Below are 18916 nucleotides of genomic sequence, written 5' to 3'. Positions count from 1 at the left end.
CAGAAGGAACAAGTAAAAGCCTATAATCCCAGCGTTCTGTGGATGAAGGCAGGAGGATTTGAAGTTTAAGGTCATCCTCAGCTATATAAGGAGTTCAAGGCTGGCCTGGGCTACAGACACCCTGCTTTAAAATATAAAAACATGTCAGGTGTGGTGGTACATACCTAATACCAGTACTCAGGAAGCAAAGGCAGTGGGGGGGGTCTCTATGAGTTTGAGGTCAGCCGTGTCTACATAGTGGGTTCCAGGCCAGCCAGGGAGTATGTAGAGAGGCCCTTTTTTGGTCGGAACCTCCAGCTTACCCTTGAGTGATTCTGACAGACCCATTTCTGTCTCTCCAAACCCTACCCACTCAGAAAAATCTCTGAACAAAGGGAAGGCACCGAAAAGCCCACTTCTGACTTGTTGGCTTCTATGGCAGCGTCTCCCCTGAAGTTTCCAGCAGCTTAAGTTCCCAGCTAAAGCATTTAGCTTTTGACCACACTTGGGCACAAACCCAGCTTGTGGCAGACCCATCATCACCTCTTGCCTATAAGTTTTATAATCTCTCCACTTTAGTTAGAGGATGTGGCTTCTCTGGTCTCAATCTCTGGGATTGGAGAACCCACCAGGAGTTGGTGTGCTCAAATAAACCTCTTATACTTTTCTAATTTGGCTTAATCTGTCTTATTGCATCAGCTGAGAAAGCTATTATCGGGGTACAGAGAAACTTATTAGCACTATCTCAAAAAATAAAAACCTAATTAAAAACTAAGCACCCCTTATTTGGACTCAGTTGACTGGATCTACTGTTGTGTGATAAGTATCTCAACCATCCACTCCAATCCCACTGTGTGCGCTGTTCATCATACTGATCATATGACAACTTTGATGAAATTAATGTGATTCAGGCTAGGTGTGGTAGAGCAAGCTTTAATCCCAGAACTCTGGAGGTGGCGGCAGGCGGATCTCTCAGTTCAAGGTCAGTATAGTTCAAGATGGCCCGAGCTAAATAGTGAGAACCTATACCAAACAAAAAAAAATGGGATTAGAAAATTTGGGATGTTTGTAAACCCAGCCTTAGTAATAGTACTTTGTATTTTTCATAATTTTCTTTTTTAAAATTTATTTATTTTTTTAATAATATTATTTATTATTTATTAATATTTATTTATTATGTGTACAGCATTCCTTCCATGTGTGCCCGCAAGCCAGAAGGGGGTGCCAGGTCTCATTATAGATGGGTGTGAGCCACCATGTGGTTGCTGGGAATTGAACTCAGGACCTCTGGAAGAGCAGTCAGTGCTCTTAACCACTGAGCCATCTCTCCAGCCCCCTCATAATTTTCATTTTGTGGCAATTACTTGCACTATCATGAGACTGGTGTGCCATGTAGAACCCTAAGCAAGTAATGAAGACAACAGGGCACCAGACCTTAGTACAACTGACTCCATGATGGGAATACCATTCAGGCCACAAAACTCAGCAAACAGCCTGCCAAAATGAAAACAAAGTCTTAATCCATCAAAGTCCATAGTTCTGGGAAAATCTCTAAATGTGCTAACCTTATTTTTTGATTTCTGTAGTCCTGATTCTGGCTAACTGAAATACGTTAACCAGATATGGTTTTTGTACTTTAAAGCTTGCCCTTAGAAAGACTTGGCTACACTGGGATTCCAAACACACAGTGAAGTCACCAGCCAGGTAATAAGAGTTTCTATTGGCTTAAACCCACATCTGAGCAGTCTTCTCTATTGGCTACCCCACAACAAAAAGATCACAAAGGAGATAGCTGACTAATCCCAGAAAAAGTGGCAGATTTATACGAGGTCATAAATATCTTGGTAATCCCATCCTTAACAGATAATATCCAGTGTATAAGAGCACCTGTCTGAGACTAGCCTAGTTTTCTAGATACATAATAGATTAGTTTTGTAGGAGTGTTTCTATCTATCTGTTGTTTCGTTGGTTAATTAATAAAGAAACTGCTTGGCCTGAGAGGTCGGAACATAGGTGGGTGGAGTAGACAGAAGAGAATGCTGGGAAGAAGGGAAGTGAGGCAGTCGCCATGACTCTCCTCTCAGAGATGGATACAGGCTAGAATCTTCCTGGTAAGCCACCACCTCGTGGTGCTACACACATTACTAGAAATGGGTTAATCAAGATGTGATAGTTAGCCAGTAAGGGGGCTAGAGCTAATGGGCCAGGCAGTGTTTAAATGAATACAATTTGTGTGTTGTTATTTCGCATGTAAAGCTAGCCATGTGGGATCCAGGCGGGATGAAAAGCAGGCCTGCCTGCCTCTTCACTACAGATTAGCATAGCTGGTCATATAACAGATACTGAAACAGAGAAATTCCATACCCCTGCAATCATCAAGGTATGTTTGAGGCTTGATATGGTTCCACTAGTGTCTGATCATTCTCAAGACCTCTCCATAGGATAATTAGATATTTTTATCTAGAAGCTTAGGATTTATCAAGCTTAACCTGGAACTTATCCAATTCAAAACAAAGGGACAGAGCCCACATCTTTTTGTTGGTCCAGGGAAGCTGCGACAAAGGTATTGGTTTTAGATCAGCCTAGGCTACAGAGCAAGACCCCGACTCAAAAAGCAAAACTTCTCTAGAAAGATAGCTCAGAGGTTCAGATAACTTGCTGCTCTTACAGAGGACCCAAATTTGGTTTCTAGCATCCATGCTAGGAGGCTCACAACTAGGTCCAGAGAATTGAACACCCTCTTTTGGCCTCTGTGGGCACCCACATAAAAGTAAACATATATACATACACACATAGTTATAAATAAAATCTTAAATATCAAAAGGGGTATGTGGGTGGAGAGATGATTCAGTGGTTCAGAACACTTGCTGATTTTCAAAGGTCCTGGGTTCAGGTCCTAGCTCCTACACGGCAGCTCACAATAGTCTACAATTCCAGTTCTAGGGGACTCAATACCTTCTGGCTTCTATTAGCACCTCACGCATGCACATATCCACACAAAGAAACACATACATATGCACAATTTAAAATAAAATTTTAAAAATGTGTGGTGGAGCATGCCATTAATCTCAACAATTGGGAGGCAGAGGCAAGCAAGAGCTTTGAGTTCAAGGTCAGCCTGATCTGTAGATTCACTCATCCCTGCCTCCCGAGTGCTGGGATTAAAGGCATGGCCATCAATACCTTCTGGCTAATTTTGAAATTCTTGAAGCTGGACTTGATGGCACAGGTACCTTTAATCACAGTACTTGGGACTCAGAGAGGCTGGCAGATCTCTGTGAGTTTGAGGCCAGCCTGCTCTACAAAGTGAGTTCCAGGACAGCCAAGGCTATTACACAGAGAAATCCTGTCTCAAAGAAACAAAAACAAAAAAAAGAAAAAGAAAGAAAGAAAATGAAGAAAAGAAAGAAACTCCACAGAGTTTCAGGACAGCCAGGCAGGGCTATACAGAAAAGCCCTGTCTCAAAAAACAAATATTTAAGCCGGGCGGTGGTGGCGCACGCCTTTAATCCCAGCACTCGGGAGGCAGAGGCAGGCAGATCTCTGTGAGTTCGAGACCAGCCTGGTCTACAAGAGCTAGTTCCAGGATAGGCTTCAAAGCTACAGAGAAACCCTGTCTTGAAAAACCAAAAAAAAAAAAAAAAAAAAAATAGAGTACACATGCCTTCAATCCCAGCATTTAGCAGGCAGAGACAGTTCTGTATAGGAAGTTCTAGGCCAGATAGGGCTACAGTGAGATTGCCCTCCCCCAAGATGGATATATGTGTGTATTTAGATTGTTTTATATGATATAATCTGGATAGTTCCACAGTGACTGTCTCACACTGGAGAGTCAAAGAATCCAGTAATTGTTCAAAAAGCTTGCTGTCTCAGCAGCCCCAATCTGAGGCTGAAGGCCTGGAAGGTCCCTGGAGAGCTGCTGGTCTTCAGTCTGCACTGATAGTCTAGAGCGTTCTAATGTGTCAATGATGTATTGCAGCAACGGCAGATAAATGAACTTCCGGCAAGAGTGAAGGCAAGCAGACAAGAAAGTTTCCTTCTGTGTCCTTTCATCTGGGTGACCATCAGAAGATGTCATATATGTAGGGCGAATCCTTCCACTTCAAACCTGATCAAGAAAATCCCTTACAGGAATGCCTAGCCGTTTGCCTTTTAATTGATTCCCATTCTAGCCAAGTTGACTACTAAGATTAAAAATCACAGCCATGGAGTCTTAAACTTGCTGAACCTTGCCTCTCCTGCTCTGACCATTCTTTTTCTTTTCTTTTCTTTTTTAAGATTTATTTATTTATTATGTACACATTGTTCAGCCTCCATATATTCCTGCAGGCCAGAAGAGGGCGCCAGATCTCATTACAGATAGTTGTAAGCCACCATGTGGTTGCTGGGAATTGAACTCAGGACCTCTGAAGAGCAGTCAGTGCTCTTAACCTCTGAGCCATCTCTCCAGCACTGACCGTTCTTTTTCTATGTGGAAAACACAATATAGACCACATTCTCCCTCACTGCTGACAAGTCCGGGTACTTTCCCTGTGGTCCTGTAGTGGTACTGCCTTTTAGGAACCATGGGTACTACAACACAAATGTCTGGGGTCCAGAGGGAGCCTCTCACCTGAAGTCGGGAAGAGTGCCTCTCCAAGAGTGAAACCTCATAGAACGATGGTTACAGATAGAATCACCGGATATGAGAGAACTAGCCAGGTTCCAGCAGAGGGAGCAAGGGAAGTGCTGGGTCAATATTTTTTTTTTTTTTTTGGTTTTTCGAGACAGAGTTTCTCTGTGGCTTTGGAGCCTGTCCTGGAACTAGCTCTTGTAGAAAAGGGAGTTGCAAATGGCAACCAGAGCCAGGTGGGGGCAGCAATCCCAGCGCTCGGAAGGCAGAGGCAGGCGGATCTCTGTGAGTTTGAGGCCAGCCTGGTCCACAGCATAAGTTTCAGACTCCAAAGCAACACGGAGAAACCCTGTCTCGAAACAACAACAAACAAAACAAAACAAAAGCAAATGGCATCCAGGACCCATCCTTACCAGAGGTCCAGTGATACAGAGGTTGCATAAGGAAACACCTACATTTGAAAGGATCCTGATGGAAATAGAGACTGAAAGCATTTGTGCTGAAATGGATCCCAGACGGATATGGATTGACTGGGATCAGAATAAAGGTTGTAGCTACTTAGGAGGCCTAGAGTAACGTCCACACTTGGCAGTCTCCAATACAAACTGTCTTCTCTTTGCTTATGTTAGGAATATTCCTAAAAATGAGCCTCTCTGCCAACAAAAATAATCCCAATCAGACCAAATCAAACCAAGTTAAAAGATATCCAGGTTTAATTGGCCATCTGCGCTCTCAGGTGGCCCAGAGGGATGAACGGAAAGCCTACAGGACCACCAAAGAGAAAGAGGGAAGCGCAGCACGTGTTTACTTTCTGGAGAGCAGTTTAAACAGCCCGTGGGAGTGGTCTTGACCTTTCCTGGGGAGGGGTCAAGGTTTGGCGGGCTTTCAGGACCCTCCCTGGAGAGGTGAGCTTCCAAAGATCGATGGGGGGGGGGGGGAGAAGAGACGGAGTGGGGGATTACAATAGGGGGCAGGTATGCCAGCCAAGAGGAACTTGTAACTGGTAGTGGCTGAGGAATGCTGGGAGAACCTGGTCGGCTTGGATAGGTGGTGTAAGCCTTTTGTTCTGGGTTTGAAACCTACCAGATGCCACACCCAGCTCTCCCCTCCTTTTGTGGAAGAGAATCAGCTTAGGTTCTGTGTCAGTCCCCACATCTAGCACACAGGCTGTTGTTTTAGCCCTTTAACTCTTCTAGATTCATAGGGTGTCTAGGGCACCTGGCTTTTGCAGGCCATGACTCCTACCCACAAAATGATTTGCGTCTAGGTATCTTCCCCGGTGGAAGCTGCGACTCTCTTTGCCAACTAGTAACTGTCTGTCCCAGACGAGTACAAGGTGACCCTGTCATTATTGATCTGCTCTCCTTGGTATATATTCTCTTCGATTTCTGAAGGGGTTACATTATGATTAAACCATCACAAAATGAGAAGTAGAAAGTGTTATAAGTTGAAAATGGTCTTGTTATATAATAGTCCCACGTTAAAAAAGCCTCGGGAGCCAGGCGGTGATGGAGCACGCCTTTAATGCCAGCACTTGGGAGGCAGAGGAGGTGGACCTCTGTAAGAGGCCAGCCTGGTCTACAAAGCGAGTTTCAGAACAACTAGGACTGTTACACAGAGAAAACCTGTCTTAAATGAAAAAAAAAAGTCTCTGTACACTCACATCAGTCTACAACGGGGAACCATTATCCAATACAAAGTACTATATGTGTGGTTTTTGGGGTCGGGGACGAAGAAGCTTTGCTTGAGCTAGGCAAGTGCTGTACCACTGAGCCATATCACATATAATATACTTAATTCAGTACCAAACTAAAAAAACAGGATTCCTTAAATTGGCTTTCGCTCCATAGGAAGAGAGAACAGTAAACTGTGAACATACGAATTTAAGACCCTTTCTCCAGTTCACAACCAACACCGACCCTTTTTAAAAATGTGATTCAGTAAATAAAAAAAAAAAATCCTATATCTCAGCAGCCTCGCTCGCCTTACGCCCCAAGCCCGGCAGGCTGAACACAGCTAGCACCACGCTTGCCTGTGCTGCTCAGCACCTGTTTCCTTGGCCTCTACTCACACCGTGCCAGGAAGCCCGGTGCCGGATGCAGCGCACAAAGCGCGATGGCCGCGGGGCATAGCTGGGAACCCTTACTGCCTGAGCACCGAGCACCCCTCGTGACCACCTAGCGTTGAAAATGGGTGCCTGCTCTCGTCGGCAGGTGAGCAGGCCTCACCCCTGGGCAGCAGACGTCTCAAGGATCCCTACAGCGTATCGGGCATCACACTCGGTAGCCAAGCCCGCAGCTCTGGGAGGGTAGAGTTAGGACTGCGCTGCTGTGGGCAGGTGCTAGTGTTCTAGGGTGGAAAGTCTAGGAGAAAGGGGCGTGTCCGGTGGGGGCGTGTCCTCGGTCTTGGGCGTGTCCTCAAGTCAGGGACCAGCCCTTGGGAAGGCGGGCCTTGGGAAAGGGGCGGGTCCTTGGGTAGAGGGTGGGTCTTGGGACTCCGGCTAGTTCCCTGGCCCAGGCGGGTCCTGCGGCCTGGGCGTGTCCTCTGTCGGGGGAGGAGGGCGGGGCGGGCCTCGAAGCCTCTGCCCTAGCAGGCGTCGGACCGCGGCGCGGGACACCGCGGTATGGGGAGGGTACAGCTCTTCGAGATTTGCCTGAGGCAGGGCCGCGTCGTCTACAGTCCCGGGGAACAGCTGGCTGGGGTCGTGCGCGTGCGCCTGGGAGCGCCACTGCCCTTCCGAGGTGGGCGCGGGGTCGCCCCGGGGGAGCGGGTAGATGCGTTGCGTTCTTACCTGCGGTGGGGGCGGGGCTCTCCAAAACCTCGTGGTCAGTGGGCTCAGAGACTGGGTTCTCAGTATCCAGGGAACTCTGGGTTACGACGGAACCGCGGGCGCCAGGGTCCGGCTGTGCTGGGAGGCCAGGGCGGGGCAGGCAGCTGGGTGGCCCAGTCCTTCCGCATCTGTCCCATCCTGTGCTCTCAGCCTAGGGGAGGCCAGAGTCTGTGTGAGGGCCTAAGCGCTTGTTCACATGCCCAGGCGACCCTGAAGGTGGAAGTATGCAGGCCTCCAGTATTCCCTTGTTCAGGTGTCCGAGGTCCGCCGCACTCTGCACCTGCTGGGCCCCCACCTGCAACCTCGTGTGCGCTGGGTCCTCTATTTCCCTCGCCTCCAGGCTCCTATGCAGGACCTCCTCTTCAATGCCAGTCCTGGTCCAAGCGTGCAGGTCCCCAGCAGTATTCATAGGGTACCTTTTTTGCTTTCAGTTTAAGGCTTAAGACTTCCTTAAAGCTTGTGGTTGCTGGCAAGGGGGCTTGTTCGGCCTGGCAATCCCCTTGCTCCTGTCCTAAGGCCTTGAAACTGAGCTGAGCCTAGCCCTCCGCTGAGACATATGTCTGAGACTCTGGGGCTGGGGATCAGATTACTCTTGCCATTGACAGGGCTCTCAGGTGCAGCCTCCTCTGTGCTGGATCCACAAATAGGGATCTGTGTGGGATTATATGACTTGAGTTCTTAGGGTCAGGTGGGCACTGTTGTAGCCTCTTGCTTAGCTGCTGGCACTGAGTGCAAAAACTGTGAGTATCCCTGTTTGGTATTCTTTTGTTTTGACCTCCCGTGAGAACTACCTGGCTGCTCGACCGAAACCACAGTTGCCCACAGACACTTGTGGTGGTTGCTGAGGATGGATAACTATTCTCCTTAGCCATCCTAGGCCCAGTTGAAACCAGCTGGACCTGGTGTTATTATCTAGGTCTAGCAGGGAGCTGGGTTGTAGTGTCTGTCAGGCCCTGGTCTTGTTGAGGCTCCTGGTCATGGTTACATTGCTTTCCTTTGCTGTATCCCTGTTTACAGTTTGTGATCCGAGCAGATGTTGCTTTTGTAGAGGCTACAGCCGTGATAGGTTAGCTCCTCCTGGACCCAAGAAAGGTATGAGAAGTTGTAAAGAAAACTCCAAGCTGGCTGAGGGGATGTGGTGCAGGCCACACCTTGTGGCCCTGGGGAAGACACCAGAGAGAAGAGAGGTTCATTTAGAACTAGCCACTAAGTTTTTCTTTTCTGTCTTTCTCTCCTGGCTGAGCTTGGGGTGAACAGGCTACTCCTAACTACAACAGTAGGAATGAGCTACTCATGGCCTCCTTGTATCGGGTAAGGAGCGAGTAAATGGACAGCTGACCTTACGGAGGCCACGAGAGCTCTAGCTGATGGTGCCCAGGATCATGGACTGGCCCTGGAAGATGGATTTTTTTTTTGAGACAGGGTTTCTCTGTAGCTTTGGAGCCTGTCCTGGAATTCACTCTGTAGACCAGGCTGACCTCGAACTCACAGAGATCCGCCTGTCTTTGCCTCTACCTTAGTTATCGTGGTGCCTAAAAGGAAGTTACTGGACAGGTAGAAAGCACTCATGAGAAAACATCCAGAAGTCTCTGAGGAACACTACGCACACCACGATTTTCTTTAGACCCAGCACTCAGGAGGCCTAGGCCAGCCTGATCTACAGAGCTAGACCCAGGACAACCAAGGTTACACAAAGAAACCCTGTTTTTTGTTTTTTAAATTAAAAAAGGAAAGAAAAAACAAGGTAGATCAGCTTTCTGTTTCCAATGGTGAACACCCCAGTTTGGTAGTCCCTATTCAGTTTGGTGCCTGCCTTTTGTTATAGTTCTGAACATTATCAGGAAGTGCTATTTCTATTTGGATGACACCTTGAAGTATAGACTGTTCTGCAGGCTGTCACCTGATGCTCTGTAGTGGAGAACTTGCTAGAACACACTTGCCCTGGTTTCCTGGTTATGCTGCAGGGTAGGAGGAGCTGGTGAGAGGACCATGATTACCTCCCAGAGAAGATACCTTTGCCTGAGAGATAGGACTGTAATGTTACAGAAAAGCAGCAGGAACACTAAAAGCCAGGAAATAAAGGAAATCAGGGTCTTTTATCAGGTGATTGCCCCCAAACTGCCTAGTCCCAGGCGTGTGCAGATTGTTAAAGAATGAAGCTGGTTCCAGCCCCTGCAGCAGGGACCCTCACCCCGCCCCGTATGCTCAGACCTCCCTTATTTCTCAAGCAGAACTGTTTGTAGTATGTGGTTTTCCCTGCTCAGTGATCTGAGAAGGTACATACCTAGCTGCTGGCACTGTCCTTGACTTGTGAACCTGGAATCTTTGAGGAATTTTCTGGGAAGTTTTTACACCTTGATTGTGACCCTACTGTGACAAAGGAATAACCTCAGGTGTTTTGTTGGGGGAGCAGCAGGCACATCGTTTACAAGCCTTCCCCCCCATCCCAGGGTTTCTCTGTAGCTTTGGAGCCTGTCCTGGAACTAGCTCTTGTAGACCAGGCTGGCCTTGAACTCACAGAGATCCGCCCGCCTCTGCCTCCCGAGTGCTGCGATTAAACCTTTAATTATTTCTAATGAGAAAGTGAACACACAGGAAGCTGTTCACACTGTCTTCCCAAGAGACCTGTTTGTGTGGGGAGAAAATGCCTGATCTTGGGAAGATCAGAGTCTGATCCCCTCTGCCCCCCACTCCCAGATGCTGCTTGCTTTTCTGGAACCTGGTGGTTCTTTGCCTGAAGTGTAGAAAGTGCAGTCTGGGTGCTTGGTTGCTGTTACAAGTGGTGCTATGAGAGACTCTTGATGATGAGCTAGTGTAGGACTTTGTTGATAGGTGCCTTGGTATGTATAGTTGCAAACAAAAGAAGTTTGTCAGTCTTTGGTTAATAGTAGAAGGAGTGTTTACTCCTGCATCCCCACCCCAGCATGGGTTAAATTACTTAATAGTTGTCATTCTGATGAGTAAACATGTAAGTCACCTGGGTTTTCCCCGATTTTTAGTTTGACTGGGTATCGGTTCAAGTTATCTACTGCTACAAAAAGGTCATCCATATAACAAAACACATGGCGCACGTCTTTCATCCCAGCAGAGGCAGGCAGATTTCTGTGAGTCCAGCCTGTTATACAGAGGAACCCTGTCTCAACAAACCGAAAAAAAAAAAAAAAAAAAAACAAAAAAGCAAAACTACCCCTCAATTGAACAGCTAAAGCAACCAATTTGTTATTGTTCATACACTGAGTACGAAGAATTTGAATAGCTCTGTGCCATTCACAGTAGGCATCCTGATGGCACTATGGTAGCGTCTGGACTAAGCTGAGACCTCCATACTTCTTTTTGTATCTGAAGTGGGGCCAATCATCCTTAGGGAGACGTACCCATTGCGAAGCGTCCTGTGTCCTCCAGCAGCCTTTTGAGCCTCCTCTTACCCTTGACATCTCAAGAACTGTTTGCTGTTCGGTTTCCAGGGTGGGATGGTTAGAGGTAAGAGTGAGAAGGCTGGTTTGACATGGAGGGCGAGGGACAATCATGGGCACTTCCAAGGAGCAGAGGATGGTAGGGCAGGAATGCAGGACCGCCTCAAGAGTGGGGACAGGGGAGCTGGAGAGATGGCTCAATGGTTAGGAGCACCTCAGGGAGGTCCTGAGTTCACAACCATCCGTAATGAGATCTGGTGCCCTCTTCTGGCACACAGGTGTACATACAGACAGAACACTGTATCCATATTAAATAAATAAATCTTTAAAAAAAACTTTAACTTTATGTACAAGTGCTTTCTGTATGTACATCTGCCTGCTGGAAGAGGGCATCAGATCCCTTTGTAGATGGTCGTGAGCCACCATGTGGTGGCTGGGAATTGAACTCCGGACCTCTGGAAGAGCAGCCAGTGCTCTTAACCGCTGAGCCATCTCTCCAGCCCTAAATAAATAAATCTTAAAAAAAAAAAAAAAAAAAGAGTGGGAACAGAGCCTGGCAGTGGTGGTGCATACCTTTAATACTAGCACTTGGGAGGCAGAGGCAGGTGGATCTTTAAAGTGTTAATCTAATTAATCTTAATCAATAAAAACCAGGAGTCAGATATTGGGATAAAAACCTGGAAGAGCAGAGAACCGGAAGCAGCTGCCAGTTGCTTCCTACCAGTCTAGGTCCTGCTTTGCAAGAGGGGCTGAGATTCTGTTTACACCTCACCTTATCACTTCCTGTCTCCGCCTCCCAAGTGCTGGGATTAAAAGCATGTGTCACCACTGCCCAGTTTCTGTGGTTAACTAGTGACTAGCTCTGCCCTCTGATCTCCAGGCAAGCTTTATTTGTCAGAACACAAAATATCACGGCAGCTGTCTGTGAGTTTGAGGCCAGCCTGGCCTACAGAGCTAGTTCCAGGATCACACAAAGAAACCCTGTTTTGAAAAACAAACAAACAAAAGAATAAATTCAAAAATAAAAAAAGTGGGAATAGGAGTTGGCCGCCATCAGGTGAGGGGGTGTACACATGGGTTGAGGATGAGCCAGAGGAGGAAGCTAAGTGCTCTGTGACTAACCAGCAGGATGCCTGGACCGTGATGTAGGGAGATTGTACAGGAGGCAGGTGTGGTACTTGGTTATCTTTGTTCCTCCTGCTTGGTGGCTTCCCACAGAGATAAAAGAGTTTGAATAATCCTACCCTCCGGTGACCCTGTCTCAGAAAGGGGCTGAAACCTTGACCCAACCCTTCAGGGAGAAGGGTGTTACTTCAGGGTGCCTCTCATTGGCTCCCACCTACCTCCTTGCCTGAATCTCCTCCCTTGTGACCAGTTTCAGCTATGCCAGCTCATTCACCTATGGCTACCTGATCACTGTGGACCCAGGATATGTCTGTTAGACGGAGGAGGAATTTGAACTCTGTCTTAGTATTTCCTGTTCTGGGTACTTCCACTGGTCAGGGAGGACCAGCTACCCCAAGGTGTAGAAAGTCAGCCTCCTGGGCACTGCTGCTCAGGAAGTAAATCAGGGCTCGCCTTCCAGTTCTAGATTGCTGACTGGCTCAGACAGGTTTGACTGCATTCCTGCAGGGAGAGGGCTGGCATTAACTTTCTTGAGACTGAGCGGGCATCTCCAGGCCTAACTGATTTGCATCATAAAAAACGGCGCCTGGGTTTTTACTTGTCTGGCGAAGATAAACAATTTGGGGGTAGCCCGGGGTTATCTAGGAGATTATTGGCCTCCCACTGTGTCTTTAGGACAGGTAAAACACTGCCTATCAGTTTCTTGGCCAGCCTGGTTCCTGGGGAGAACACCACAATTGGGGATGGCCTGGAGGTATTCTTGAGAAGATGTTAGGCTGCTTGCACCTGGGCCTTTTCAGGTACCAGTGTGGTTGGGGCTACTTGACCTATGGATGCTTCCAGCCCTTAGGAATTCCTGTGCTGGGGTCAGGGAGGAGCCTAGGCCATCAACTGGCTTAGGCTTATGCCGCCGTTCCCCTTACAGCTATCCGGGTGACCTGCGTGGGTTCCTGTGGGGTCTCCAACAAGGCCAACGATGGGGCATGGGTGGTGGAGGAGAGCTACTTCAACAGCTCCCTGTCACTGGCTGACAAGGGTGAGTGTGGGAGCCAGCCGTGATCACAGGGGCAGCCATGGGCTGGAGTGGGGTCAGTTTATCCTTTCCCCTCCCAACAACTGTCTCTTAGATTCTCACTCCATCTTGCCCTCTGGTACGGGGTCTGGGTGGGCTCTGACCCTTGGTATGGCTGTTTCATCCCTGCCCTCTACCCACAACCACCTTCTTGCTTTTAATTTTGTTTATTTTTTTAAAGATTTTAAAAATTTTTTTTATTTATGTATACAATATTCTGTGTGTACGCCTGCAGGCCAGAAGAGGGCACCAGATCTCATTACAGATGGTTGTGAGCCACCATGTGGTTGCTGGGAATTGAACTCAGGACCTTTGGAATAGCAGGCAATGCTCTTAACTGCTGAGCCCTCTCTCCAGCCCTTTAATTTTATTTTTAAAGTTTGTATTTATTCGTTTTTGAGACAGGGTTTCATGTAGCTCAAGCTAGACTTGAACTTGTTATGTTATTTATCTGAGAATGCCCTTAAACTTCCGATTCTCTTGCTTCTGTCTCCCAGGGGTGTGCTACTCTATCTAGTTTATATAGTCCTTTGAATTGAACCAGAGCTTTGAGTACAATAGGCAAACACTCTACCAGCCACACACTCTCATTGAAACCAAGTCCTTCTGTAGCCTTTAGCTCCTGGTATGGTCATGCTGCTCTAGTGCTGGAGACAGGTAGTGTGGACTGGTGGGCTGTGGTGCCTACTTCTGGCCTGGTACTGTGGCCACTATGGATCTCCTCTGGTTTGCTCCTGCCTTCTTATCTCTGTAGGAAGTCTGCCCGCTGGAGAGCACAGCTTCCCGTTTCAGTTCCTGCTTCCTGGTAAGTGGCGAGCTTGTGGGGGCAGCAGCATTGAAATGGTGGGACCTACAGGTGGGAGGTGCTGGGTACCAGCCAGTCCCTGTTCTCTCTGTAGCCACAGCACCCACATCTTTTGAGGGACCCTTTGGGAAGATTGTGCACCAGGTGAGGGCCTCCATCGACACTCCACGTTTTTCCAAGGATCACAAATGTAGCCTCGTATTCTACATCCTGAGCCCCTTGAACCTGAATAGCATCCCAGATATCGAGGTGAGGATGGAAAGGAGCCTTCTTTGGTTACCTTCAAACTGCACGGGCCAGACAGCCAGGCTCTGCAGGCTGAGGCCCTGTCCCTATGCCACAGGAATGCACTCTGTGCTCACTTCATAAACTCTGCCCCATTTTCCCTTTAAGCAACCCAACGTGGCCTCTACTACCAAGAAGTTCTCCTATAAGCTGGTGAAGACGGGCAGTGTGGTTCTCACAGCTAGTACTGACCTTCGTGGCTATGTGGTGGGACAGGTACTTCGGCTGCAGGCTGACATTGAGAACCAGTCAGGCAAGGACACTAGCCCTGTGGTGGCCAGCTTGCTACAGGTCAGAGCCCTCTGACTCCTGACCGTTTCTCATGGGACAGAAGGGGTGGGTTGCTGGCCTGCCTAAGCCCACAGTCTGGTCTTTCCTTAGAAGGTATCCTATAAGGCCAAGCGCTGGATCTACGATGTGCGAACCATTGCAGAGGTGGAAGGCACAGGAGTCAAGGCCTGGAGGCGCGCTCAGTGGCAAGAACAGATCCTGGTGCCTGCCCTGCCCCAGTCAGCCCTGCCTGGCTGCAGCCTTATTCACATCGACTACTACCTGCAGGTTTGGTGTTGCCCAGGGCTGGGTGGCCTGAGGCTAGGTGACCTTGGCCTGACTCCTCAATACCCGCATTCTTTCTAGGTCTCTATGAAGGCACCTGAAGCCACCGTGACTCTCCCACTCTTTGTTGGCAATATTGCTGTGAACCAAACCCCACTGAGCCCCTGTCCCGGCACAGGGTCTTCTCCTGGGGCTTTGTCCCCAGTGGTGCCCTCTGCACCACCCCAGGAAGAGGCTGAGGCAGTGGCTAGTGGCACCCAGTTCTCAGACCCAGTTTCCCTCTCCACCAAGAGCCATTCTCAGCAGCAGCCGCTGTCAACTGCGTTGGGTTCCATGTCTGTCACCACCATCGATCCCTGTGTTCAGGCTGGAAGCCCTGCTAGATACTCTCTGCACCCTCCTTTGTGCGTCTCTATAGGTGCCACTGTCCCCTACTTTGCAGAAGGCTCCGGGGGCCCAGTACCCACCACCAGCGCCTTGATCCTCCCCCCAGAGTACAGTTCATGGGGCTACCCCTATGGTGAGTGGAAATGACAGGGACCAGGGGGAGGAAGTGAGGGTGCCTTGAACCCCTTGTCAATCCTGATTTCTCCCCACAGAGGCTCCACCGTCCTATGAGCAGAGCTGTGCCAGTACAGACCCTGGCCTGATCCCAGGGAGCTGACCCTGGTGAGCCAACCCTATGCCACCTCTACGGTGGGCCTGGCCTTTGCCCTGGGCTGGGATGCCCAGGGCCTCGTGCCTTTGCTCTCTACTTGGCCCAGCTACTCAGGACCTGCAGCCGTCGGGACGACCCCTTGTGGACCAGCCTCTCCTGGCTCCTCTGGAATTAATCAGTCCTTGAGAGGTTGGGGTAGGGCGGCAGGGATATGGGACCTGGAGAGACTATAAATAAAGCGCTTTATTTGTAGAGCTTTTGCGACTAAAGCCTACCCTCAAAGTGGCCCCCACTGTGCAGACTCCACCCCTGAAGAACACAACCCCATAAGCTCCTCTGAAAGACACACCACACCCTGCAGGAGGCACCCTGAGAGCTTCTCCCTTGACTCCCTTAATCCTCTGGGCTCCTCTATAGTCCCGGAGAATGTGACCTGGATGGTGCTGTGCTGGCCACTTCCCTCTTTGTTTTTCAGATTTTTTTATTTTTAATTTTTCCTTTGTCTGATTAAGGATGTTCCTGGTGTTCTTTGGGACATCCTCTGACTTGCATTCCAAACCGTTGTTCTAGGCGGTGTGCTTGGATGCCAGGACACCAAAAATATTCATGGGGCAAGGACTTGCGAGCAACCTACTTGCAGAGGATCCCTCTACTCTTGGCCATGAGGTCACTGCCCACTCTGATCATTGTTGCACGCAGAAGACCTTGAAACTATGAATTAGGTCCTTAGAGCAAGATTGAAAGACAGGGGTCCTGTGGAGCAGCATTTCAGAGGCACTCTGCAGCCTCTATGACATCTCTGGTGACAGGCACGGGCCTATTGTTCTTTACATGCAGTGTTTGCACTGGAAGTGGAGTTGGCTAAGGTCCAATTTTCCAGTAGGGAAGAGCCGCTTTGCTAGGTGTGGTGGCCACCTTGCCTGTGTAACAACAAGTTGACAGACTTCTAAGAAACAGGTGTACAAAAGAGCAGAATACTGGCAGTGCACGCCAATATTCCCAACTTGTGCTTTCCACCTGAGCCCTGGGAGGCTGTCTGATATTCATGCCACCTAACCAGCTCGGTCTGCACCCCACTGTCCAAAGGCTAGAACTGGGTGGTATCTTTTGGAACACTTCATTGTCTCCTTCCAGCATAGTCTTTCACCGGGCAGTCACATGCCTGGCTAACATCTGATGCTGTGGGACAGGTGGGTCTTGGAGAAAGGCAGGAAGTAGGCCACAGATCTCTAAGCACTGGCTGGAAGCAGTGCAGCCTACCGTTGAAGGGGAACTTAAGTTTGAATCTCACCCTGTCTCAAGTTGGCTGTATACATGCAGCTCCCTTGCTTTGGTTCACTCACTTTGAAAATGGGAATGGGAAGCAGGTTTGTCTCAGAGCTGATGCGAGTGTGGACACACCTCACCTGCCTTCGTCAGTGGTTACAAAGTTGTAGTGTGACTACGGCTGATGGCAAATTGGGTGTGGATGGGCCTGTAGACTACTCAGGTCAGCCACATCTTTGTCTGGCAAATGTTTACTACCTATGGTTCAAACTCTTCACTTAAATGTTTCTTTTTTTTTAATTAATACCCTCTGTGTATGCCAGAGGGTATTGTTTGACTACTACACACAAAACAGTGGTCATACAGGATATATCATATAAGAGTATAGGGAGCCTGACATGGTGGCACACACCTTTCATTACAGCACTTGGAGGCAGAGGGAGGTAAAATTCTGTTGAGTTCTGTGAGTTTTGAGGCCAGCTTGGACTATGTGATGAGACTCTGTCTAAAGAAAAAAAAACACCTAAAATAAAATTAGAGAGAGCTTGTGGGGGGCTGTAGAGAAAAATACATCCAGAATAACAGATGAGAGGTAAGGAGACAGGGAAGGCTTTCCTTAGGCAGTGATATTTAAGGCACAAAGGCCAGGAAAGAAACAAGCTATGCAGATATCTGAGACAAAAGGTCTCAGGGAAAAGGTGAGATGGAGAGGCCGGTTGGGAGGAAGTTGGCTCTGTTTGGGCCATGGTTACAGAGGGCTATGCATGCATGTTTCCCATGACCTTCAGAAGGGCTCAGTTTGCCAGTCCACCATAATAGCCTAACAGTTCAGCTCTCCTAAACAATCCTTGGTACGCTCTTTTTCATCTTCCTCTCGGAGAGGCAGCTTCGCTTCTGCCTCTCTTCCCCCTTCTCTGTTTCTCTCTCTCTCTCAGTCCCTCTCCCTCTCTCCTTTAATAAAGCTTTATGTCTATTTTCTGTGTCTGTGCCATTAACCCGCCGCTGCCCCCTTCTCTCTCTCTCTCTCTCTCTCTTTCTCTCTCTCGTTCCCTCCCTCCCTCCCTCCCTCCCTCTCCCTTTCCCCCTCTCCTTTAATAAAGCTTTATGTCTAAAAAAAAAAAAAGAATCCCTGGTACTCTGTCCATTTTCTCCTCCGTATGTGTATGAACCCAGTGGCCAACGCAGAGCCATTTTCCTGGGTCTGTCGCCTTGTGATACTGAGTCTAGACTGGTTGTCAAAAACTTAGACGTCCTTAACTTTTGTCATCGAGACCTCACTTGTTATCTCAGAGATGGGAAAGACAGAGTTGTTTATAGAGATCAGGTGGCCCAGGATAGCTCATGTGGCACTAGGTTTTCAGTCTAGTGAAGGTTACTTGGGCTAAAGGAAAGGCCTTGCCTGTACACAGGAAGGTGTGCCTGGCAGGACTTAGGATAACTAGGGTGAGCACACCATGCTAACGGGTGAGCATCTCTCCTCAGGGGAACACTCACAATCAATGTGACTTTTCTTACTGGTGTACAGGTCCCAGCCAGACATACCCTTCTAACGAGAGCATCCACTATGTCCTTATTCATTGATGGGGGTGGGCTTGGCAGCTGGGACTATTCCTCCATGTTGGGATTAGCCCCCTATTGTGGGAGCAGACGCCCAACTCAGGAAATTACTTCCCTTCTGTTGGAGCATCCTCCCAACATGGCAGTCTCCTCTGTGTAGCCTCTCAAGCCTTTCTGAAGCAGAACATTCCCACAAAGCAGGGTTATGCCCCTGACTAGACTCCCTTCTCCTGCCTGGGACACTCCTCCCTCCTAACTGGGGATACTTTCCATCAAGTTCTTTCCCAAATTAGAGCGCCATCTTTGCCAGGCGCACCTCATCAGCTGAGCAACTCCTCCCTAGGCTCCCAGGATACAACGCAGGGCGTCTGCTTTTTAAGAAAATTAGGAAAATAAAAATGTGTCTGTGATTGGAGGTTAATACTCAGCCTTTGCTGGTGGTGGTGGCGCATGCCTTTAATCCCAGCATTCAGGAGGCAGAGGAAGGCAGAGCTCTGTGAGTTTATGAGGCCAGCCTGTTCTACAGAGTGAGTTCCGGGACACTCAAGGCTACATGGAAAAACCCTGTCTTGAAAAACAAAAGCCGACAAGAAGACTCAACGCCATGCATTCTTCACACAAGGCATGCTCCCTCCTCTGACGAGACTACCAGAGACTTAATTCACAACAAGAAGATACAGTAGCATCTCCTTATCTGCAAAGAACATGTTCTAAGAACCTCTGTGGATGTCCCAAACTGCACATAACATAATATTCTGT

The 18916-nt window shown here is 48.6% G+C and overlaps 1 protein-coding gene across 1 annotated transcript; it reads left to right on the top strand.

Annotated features, from left to right (window-relative positions):
- The first annotated feature begins 7163 nt into the window (after positions 1–7163).
- On the top strand, positions 7164–15588 carry Arrdc1 (arrestin domain containing 1). The gene is made up of 8 exons (XM_038337189.1): positions 7164–7332; positions 12885–12995; positions 13786–13836; positions 13931–14085; positions 14230–14412; positions 14503–14679; positions 14758–15196; positions 15276–15588. The coding sequence occupies exons 1-8, from the start codon at positions 7215–7217 to the stop codon at positions 15338–15340; spliced, it is 1299 nt and encodes a 432-aa protein (XP_038193117.1). The 5' UTR covers positions 7164–7214; the 3' UTR covers positions 15341–15588.
- The last annotated feature ends 3328 nt before the right edge of the window (positions 15589–18916 follow it).

Source organism: Arvicola amphibius, chromosome 7 (genome assembly GCF_903992535.2).
Source record: "Arvicola amphibius chromosome 7, mArvAmp1.2, whole genome shotgun sequence".
Taxonomy (NCBI): domain Eukaryota; kingdom Metazoa; phylum Chordata; class Mammalia; order Rodentia; family Cricetidae; genus Arvicola; species Arvicola amphibius.
Note: the sequence above shows the minus strand (reverse complement) of the source record. Positions and strands in the feature narration are given on the sequence as shown.